This window comes from Salvelinus sp. IW2-2015, linkage group LG15 (genome assembly GCF_002910315.2).
Source record: "Salvelinus sp. IW2-2015 linkage group LG15, ASM291031v2, whole genome shotgun sequence".
In the NCBI taxonomy this organism is placed as follows: domain Eukaryota; kingdom Metazoa; phylum Chordata; class Actinopteri; order Salmoniformes; family Salmonidae; genus Salvelinus; species Salvelinus sp. IW2-2015.
In genome coordinates, this window is record NC_036855.1 from 39,118,738 (window position 1) to 39,127,994 (window position 9,257).

Genomic DNA, 9,257 nt, shown 5'->3' on the forward strand with positions numbered 1-9,257 from the left:
AAGGTCAAGTCAACGCTGTTCTGACCAATCGGAATCCATGCTTCAAGAATCTTTTGATCACGCGGACTGGGAAATATTGTGGGTAGCCTCTGAGAATCACGTCGACGAATGCACGGATCTGGTGACTGAGTTCATCAGGAAGTGTTTAGGCGATGTTGTACAAACTGACTATTAAAACCTACCCAAACCAGCAACTGTGGTTAGATGGCAGRATTCGCGCAAAACTGAAAGCGAGAACCACCGCATTTAACCATGGCAAGGTGACTGGGAATCTGGCCAAATACAAACAGTAGTTATTCCCTCCGTAAGGCAATTAAACAAAACATCAGTACAGAGACAAAGTGGAGTTGCAATTCAACGGCTCAGACACGAGACACGTGGCAGGGTCTACAGACAATCACGGACTATAAAAGGGAAAACCAGACAAGCTAAACACTTTCTTTTGTTTCCAGACAAGCTAAACACTTTCTTTTGTTTCCAGACAAGCTAAACACTTTCTTCGCCCACTTTGAGGATAACACAGTACTACCGACGCGGCCCACTACCAAGGACTGTGGGCTCTCCTTCTCCGTGGCCGACGTGAGTAAGACGTTTAAGCGTGTTAACACTCGCAAGGCTGCCGGCCCAAATGGCATGCCTAGCCGCATCCTCAGAGCATGCGCAGACCAGCTGGCTGGAGTGTTTACGGACATATACAATATCTCCCTATCCCCGTCTGCTGTCCCCACTTGCTTCAAGATGTCCACCATTGTTCCTGTACACAAGAAAGCAAAGATAATTGAGCTAAATGACTATCGCCCCGTATCATTCACTTCTGTCATCAGGAAGTGCTTTAAGAGGCTAGTTATGGATCATATCAACTCTATCTTACCTGAGACCCGAGACCCACTTCAATTTGCATACCGCCCCAATAGATACAATAGCCATCGCACTGCACACTGCCCTATCCCATTTGAACAAGAGGAATACCTATGTAAGAATGCTGTTTATTGACTATAGCTCAGCATTCAACACCATAGTACCCTCCAAGCTCATCATTAAGCTCGAGGCCCTGGGTCTGAACCCCAGAAGGTGKAGAAGGTGCAACAGTGCCTCTTCAACCTAAGGAGGCTAAAGAAATTTGGCTTGGCCACTGAAACCCTGACAAACTTTTACAGATGCAATTGAGAGCATGCTGTCGGGCTGTATCGCCYCCTGGTGCGGCAACTGAACCCCCCGCAACTGCAGGGCTCTTCAGAAGGTGGTGCAGTCTGCCCAACACATCACTGGGGGCAAACTACCTCCCTTCCAGGACAACTACAGCACCCAATGTCACAGGAAGGCCAAAAAGATCATTAAGGACATCAACCACCCGAGCCACTGCCTGTTCACCCTGTTATCATCCAGAAGGCGAGGTCGGTACAGGGACCGAGAGACTGAAAAACAGCTTCTATCTGTTAAGACTGTTAAATAGCCATCACTAGTCAGCTTCCACCCAGTTATGCAACCCTGCACCTTAGAGGCTGCTGCCCTATATACATAGACTTGGAATCACTGGCCACTTTAATAATGTTGAAATAATGTTTACATACTACGTTACTCATCTCATATGTATATACRSTATTCTATTCTACTGTACTTTAGTCAATGCCACTCCGACATTGCTTGATRAAATATTTATATATTTCTTAATTCCATTCTTTTACATGTGTGTATTGTTGTGAARTGTTTTAAGATACTTCGGCACTGTTAGATACTACTAGGGCTGCACATTTTGGGGAATATTCAGAGGCGGAAACTTTCCATGGGAATTAACYGAAATATGCAAATTAATAGCATTTAAAATGTAGATGTTTTTGCATTGGATATATTTACCATATCATATGGAGACAGAAACAAACGTTTTACCTTATCATAAGTAGACATAATTGCAAATGATTAAATCCTTCCAATAGAAATAAAAAAAACAATTCAGTTATGAAATGAACTTTAATTAAATTAGTTAACAGMGATGATGATTTCACTGAACAACAAAAGAGAATATTGAATGATCCCCAATTATCCATCGCATCTCCCAAAAACATTTTCAACGTACATCTGTAAAATGATAGTCTAGAAACTAAAGCTTTGGTTGTCTTCCTCTCAGGCTTCCATGTCTTCTCCTGGACCCTCCTCAATGTCCACCTCTTGACATCAACTCTGAGGCCTCATCTTCACTGTCACTTTCCAACCTTGTTGAGGAAAGCTGCTTGTCTGGCTCAAAAAGCCTCAAATTTGTCCGGATGGCTCCAATTTCTCAACCTTTGCATTGATCAGCGCTGTTACACACTTTGGTGTATGTGTTCCCAAACAAGGACAGTTGCGCTCTGAGGCGGCTGATGTTGGTGGGTTTGGAGGATGATGCAGGCAACAGGGAAAGAGCCTCAGATCCACTAAGTCCCTTCCACAGGTGGCTGATGAGATATGTTGGCACGACTGCCATATTGCATCCCAAAAGCCCTTGCTTGGAAGTTACTTGCCAGACTGCCAAGAACCTTGCCCTCATCCAGGCCAAGGTGGCGAGACACGGTAGTGATGAACCATAGGCCTTGTTGATCTCTCACCAGACAGGATGCTCTTGCCAGCATACTTGTGGTCAACATGTAATATGCGGCGTGTATGGGCTTTCAGGCAGAAGTCTTCACGCTTTTGGATGTTTTTCAGAACTGCAGTTTCCTCTGCTTGGAGCAACAGTGAAGTGGGCAGGACAGTACGGATTTCCTCTCTTACATCTGCAAGCAGAGTCTGAACATCAGACAGGATGGCATTGTCTACCTCAATCTGTGCAATGGCTACTGCTATAGGTTTCAGGAGTTTCAGGCTGCTTACTACTCTCTCCCAAAATACATCATCCAGGAGAATCCTCTTGATGGTGCTGTCCATATCGGCAGACTGATATGGCCATTTCTTGGAGACTCCTTCCCCTCCAAGTGACTGTCAAACATGATGACAACACCACCACAACGGGTGTTGCTGGACAGCTTCAATGTGGTGCTCTTAATCTCCTCCCTATGCTTGGTGAWGTAGATTGCTGCTATATACCTTCACATACCTAACCATTTCCTTGGCTCTCTTGTAGAGCGTATCCATTGTTTTCAGTGCCACGATGTCCTTGAGGAGCAGATTCAATGCATGAGCAGTACAGCCAATGGGTTTGATGTGAGGGTAGGACTCCTCCACTTTAGACCAAGCAGKCGTCATGTTCGCAGCATTGTCTGTCACCAGCGCAAATACCTTCTGTGGTCCAGGGTCATTGATGACTGCCTTCAGCTCATCTGCAACATAGAGACCGGTGTGTCTGTTGTCCCATGTGTCTGTGCTCTTGTAGAATACTGGTTGAGGGGTGGAGATGATGTAGTTAATCATTCCTTGCCCCCAAACATTCYACCACCCATCAGAGATGATTGCAATACAGTCTGCTTTCTCTATGATTTGCTTGACCTTCACTTGAACTCTGTTGAACTCCACATCCAGCAAATGAGTAGATAAAGCATGTCTGGTTGGAGGGGTGTATGCTGGGCGAAGAACATTCAGAAATGTCTTCTAATACACATTGCCTGTGAGCATCAGAGGTGAACTAGCTGCATACACAGCTCGAGCAAGACATTCATRAGAATTTCTCTGACTACGTTCCTCCATTGAGTCAAACAAACTTCTGATTCCAGGAAGACCATGAGCTGTTGCTATCGATAAGGTGTCCGATTCATCATTTTCACCTCAAATAGAAATAGAGGGACTTTTGTCAGAGGATGCTTGTTGTGAACGCTGAGGGAACTTTATGCACTTGGCCAGATGATTCTGCATCTTTGTTGCATTCTTCACATATGATTTGGCACAGTATTTGCAAATGTACACAGCTTTTCCTTCTACATTAGCTGCAGTGAAATGTCTCCACACATCAGATAGTGCTCGTGGCATTTTCCTGTAAAGATTAGAGAAAAAAATAGTAAAATGTTTTTTTAAATACAAATCCWTGTACAGAAATAGTTAAGCAGTTAGGTTAAACAACTCCTTTGTAAGATAAATGTTTTAAAWGAAACATGTATGGAAACAGGTGAATTAACACTCAGTTAGCAGGCTCATGCAAGCTAAAACACACGTCGTAGCAAAAACGAACTAGAAAACGAACTAAATTGTTAACATGTCAGAAATGATTTAAACACACTTTGCTGTAGGCTACTATTTACTAGTTAACAAAAAAATCCTGTATGTCATATAAAATATATTCACCCCACCCAGTATTGTAAAATAATAGTAATTATTATTATTATTGTTTTTTTTACTTACCAGAAAGCTAGTAGTCCTTGGCTCAGACACTGTGGTAGTGTGGGCTCAATAGCATCTCATTAGTGTGCAAGATCTTGAGAATCAGCTGTACATGTGATGGAAGAGTGCACTGTGCATGCAAGAGGGTTGCAATTCCATTGAATTGGGGATAGTTTAACCAAAATATGCCACAAGACCAAGAATTGCCTTGTGTATCCCACAAAAAGGTTCACTGTTATAAGCTAACTTTTTAGATGAATTTAAGCAAAATTACCAAAATTKCCAGGCTTAATGTCCCATGGAAAATTTCAGGAAATTTACCGGAAAGTTTCCTCCCCTTTGCAACCCTAGATACTATTGCACTGTTGGAGCTAGGAACACAAGCATTTCGCTACACACGCAATACCATCTGCTAAATATGTGTGTGTGACCYATACAATTTTATTTGTATACGTTTTAGTCACTTTCAATGGGACTTTTATTTTGAAGGAGAACAGAAARTCCACTCTTGTGGCTAATCCTTATTGTGGCTAGCTTCACACAGGTCCAAGCTAGAATGTCTGCCATTACCTCTCGAAAACTCTAGGCGGCATTTTGCTTTCTCCCTACAGTTCTCAGCCATTACCTTAGCCCAGGACTGCCTGATGTGAACTACAATCCTGCCGTTGTGTCTTAACGTTTTGAAACGTTAATTATCGCATGTGAAAAGGCTTTCGAAACATATGGCCCMTATCTTTCATCTGCAATAAAGAATCCTTCAACTAAAAAAAAGTTAACTGCTACAGTAAAGTGTAACACAGATATGGGTGCCTCCATCCGATTAAACTATAGTACACTTCCAGAGTTAAATTCACACACAGGTGTTAGGACCCTCTTGTCTTCTATAAACAAGCGCTGTAACATGAAAGGAGATATGGCCAGGTGGGATCACTAACCCTATCAAGGTGTGTATAAATGATACCTTTAAAATATATACATCGCTGATATGGAAGATAAGGTCCTTATGTTTGCAAAAACCGTACCGCAAGCCATGTATATGAATGTTCAYACCGAGCGTCAGGGATCACGAAACTTATCCTACAGAAGACGCCTTCTTCCAGTGACCCTTGTGTTTAATGTAGCCTAATGGCACAGTCATGATCAAGGGCTAGTCTGCCATCAACAGCGACCTGGCAATGTTTTTTAAATTATACTTTTTTTGCACGTTTTGGGATCGCGGACGGCTTCAAATGAACAGATCTCTTCACACAAATAATCTTACCTTGTTCTTTTCCGCAGAAATATGAGTTTGATCAGTGGGTGAGTGAAATTCACCAACCCATTTTTGCAAATGCTGGTCACTCGCAGTCTGTGATCCAGAATGTGCAAGTCCATGGTTCTGAATAGCGCAATCCTGCCTGAATCTGTCTGAATGGTTTTCTAGTTCCAGGCACGATCCAATAAAAAGTTAATGAATTAATGTTGTCTGTGTTATTTCATTCCCTTGGATTACAAACGCCCGCAGTTTAGTTGGACTGTGTCTTGCATCAGTCAGTCACCGATACAGAGAAAAACATGCTACGCAATCCGACTCCACTCAACTCAACTACTCTATATTCAAATAAAAGACACGGCCTCATATAATAACACGCCCCCCTGGTCTTAAAGCTACAGAGGAAGCTAATATATTATAAAATGAATAAACGTGACAGATATAATATAGGCCTATCTGACATTCATAGAAGCCCATTTATCACATCCATAACCCCAAAACATTTACAATTGTAGAACAGTGAACAGTGCTTGCAACTTCGGGTCTGCATGCCCCAGTAGCTGTGTTTGAGCCAGTATCTGTGTGTTTGAGATGTTGACAATGAGTGAGATGGAAGCTCCGATTCAAACTCCCGTTAGACAGCTCTCCATTAGACAGCTCTGCAAGCGTTACAATGTCAAAATATGTTCTTTACTCAACAAATATTGAGTTTCGCTGAACTTTCATTTACTCCCGTTACCTCTGATGTATTTCCAAAAAAGGTCTAAATAYAAATGTAGAATCAACCATAAAAATGCCTCTTTGGCACTTCCAATGTATTGAGCTGTTGTAGACTTCCAACCTGTGTGTGGCAGCAATGAGTGACTGGAGGTGCAGAATAGTKATTTTTTTCAGTTGCTTCTACATTTTTATTTACACCTTTTTTGAACGTACATACAGGCCTCAACGGGAGCAAATGAAGATAATTGCTCAGCCAAACTCCATATTTTGTGAGTAACAAACGTATTTTGACATTATAACACTTGCAGAGCTGTTTAATGGYAGTTTGAATCAGAGCTTCCTGGACATTAGAGAGGAGGCATCTCATATCCACATCTCCAATGCACAGATACTGCAAAAGCATGTTTCCATATATTTAATAAATTCACAGGTCAAATAATATGCATAACAAATGTTGATCAATAGATGAACATGTAATAATTTATCACAAGACAAAACACACATTCAATAAAAACATATTACATAACCACTAATAATCCATGTTCAAATGGGCTCATTGTAATGGCTGGAATTTTATGAATGGAATGGTATCAAACACATGGAAACCACATGTTTGACTCCGTTCCATTCATTCCATTACAACCATTACAATGAGCCCGTCCTCCTACAGCAGCATATGTGTTGAGTGTGAAAGTGTGTGTGTGTGTACAGTGCCTTCAGAAAGTATTCATACCCCTTGACTTAACATCAAGCTATGTCTGTCTTTACAAGACATTTGCATCCTATACTCTATATGTCAAGACAAAGTATTACATGATCATGAAATAAAAGGGTCTGAAATGATCAGAGGTCACAGTCAGTCAGTCTGATCTGAAGCATGCATTTATTTCTGGTCTATCCTAACTAGGGTTGCAAAGGGAGGGTATATTACTGGAAACTTTCTAAGTTTACCAGTAAATTGCCATAATTTTGGTAACTTTCAAGGAATTTATGGAATTTTATCAGATGGCATCTAGTGGCCTTTTTGCGTACTTCAAATTATCACAGATGTCTGTAATTATCTCTGGCCCTCTGTGTGGCTTATCACATGTAATATATACAGTATATAAAGCAAACTAATAAGATGATATTAAAATAAAAAATTGAATGACAAAGCTATAAAACATCACAATTTAGTGAATATCACTGGTGTTTAATATGAGGGTTTCAGCATGAAATTTCCTTTATTTGTTTTATACACTTCTATTGATTTTACTATGTCCGTATGTCTTCGTTGTAAATGTTTTGGGGCCAAACTAGTGGGGCCAAATAAAATAATGCCATTATTGATTTGATGCTTTTTTCATTAATTATGCTATTTTCTCTTGAACCATATGGTCTATCTACTAGAAATGAATGGACAATATGGACACAGATATAAACATTGTTATACTATATATGAATACATTTTATTAAAAGTTATTAAAATACAATACAAAGTGACCATAGATTGCCATAGATTACCTAGATCATGTTAACTTTGGTAAATTACCGGTAGCTTTGCAACCCTAATCCTAACAGACGGAAGCAATTTACATGTARGCCCTACATGACTAACATTAATACTAACTTACTAACTGCCCACAAGCCTGTCATTCCAACAGAAGCTAGCCAGCTAACTAGCTACTAGCTAGTAGTCAGCTAGCCACTGCTAGCGGTCATCAGCTACCTTTAGCCCGGACAACTCTCGCCAGTCTGCACAGCGCGACTCAAACCAGAGCAAATCAGACTTATTTTTCTCCATATCTCCGGATTCCTKCTGCAAGCTCTGAACCCCCCCTCCTGGATCACCGCKGCTAGCTAGCTGCTATCCGAGTGGCCACTCCTGGCTAACGTCTCTGTCCCGAAGCAAGAACCAATTAGCCTGGAGCTAGCCTTGCTAGGCCCATCTGCAAGGCCCATCTCCCGGCTAGCCGTAGAGGTCSATCAGCCACTCCTTGGGTTCAATACCTATTTTGCCGACTGGCCTGMACCCCCACCGAACCATCACGACTGGACTACCAACGTGATTCGCCCGAGGGGGTCTCTCAACTGGCTCCTCCGTCGCGATGTCCCCTGAATGCCCATCCGCTAGCCTGCTAGCCGCGGCCCGCTAGCTGTCTCGTGCTGTTACGTCTGCTGACGTAAAAGCACGAGGGGGCCACAGCAGACTTTCTTCCGTCGCGATGTCCCTCAAAGGCCCTTCTGCTAGCTTGCCAACCCCGGCCCGCTAGCTGCCTGAAACCCCTCACTGGACTCCTATGATCACTCGGCTACGCATGCCTCTCCCTAACGTCAACATGCCTTGTCCATTGCTGTTTTGGTGAGTAATTATTGCCTTATTTCACTGTAGAGCCTCTACCCCTGCTCAATACGCATTAGTTAACACTTTAGTTCCACCTCCCACACATGCAGTGACATCACCTGGTTTAAATGATATTTCTAGAGACAATATCTCTTTCATCGTCACCCTATGCACAGGTTTACCCCCACTGTATTCACATCCTACCATACCCCTGTCTGTATATTCTGCCTTGAATCTATTCTACTGTGCCCAGAAATCTGCTCCTTTTACTCGTTGTTCTGAAAGTACTAGACGACCAATTCTTTTAGCCTTTAGCTGTACCCTTATTCTACTCCTCCTCTGTTCCTCTGGTGATGTGGAGGTTAATCCAGGCCCTGCAGTGCCTAGCTCCACTCCCATTCCCCATACACTCTCATTTGTTGACTTCTGTAAAAGAAAAAGCCTTGGATTCATGCATGTTATCATTAGAAGCCTCCTCCCTAAGTTTGTTTTATTCACTGCCCTAGCACACTCTGCCAACCCGGATGTCCTAGTCGTGTATGAATCCTGGCTTAGGAAGACCACCAAAAACCCTGACATTTCCATCCCTAGCTATAACATTTTCCCCAAAATAGAACTGCCAAAGGGGGCGGAGTTGCAATCTACTGCAGGGATAGCCTGCAGAGTTCTGTCTTACTA

General features: G+C 42.3%; 1 protein-coding gene across 2 annotated transcripts in view; it reads right to left on the reverse strand.

The window, feature by feature from the left end:
* The window catches only part of castor1 (cytosolic arginine sensor for mTORC1 subunit 1), a 54,544-nt gene that overhangs the window by 30,694 nt on the left and 14,593 nt on the right, over positions 1-9,257 (reverse strand). The window contains exon 1 of one of the 2 annotated variants that reach the window (XM_024002655.1): positions 5,546-5,867. The exons of the other annotated variant lie outside the window; for it this stretch is intronic. Coding sequence (XP_023858423.1) covers positions 5,546-5,658 — 113 coding nt within the window. The 5' untranslated portion in view covers positions 5,659-5,867. Of the gene's footprint in view, positions 1-5,545; positions 5,868-9,257 lie in introns of those variants that run through there. 2 annotated transcript variants of the gene reach the window in all.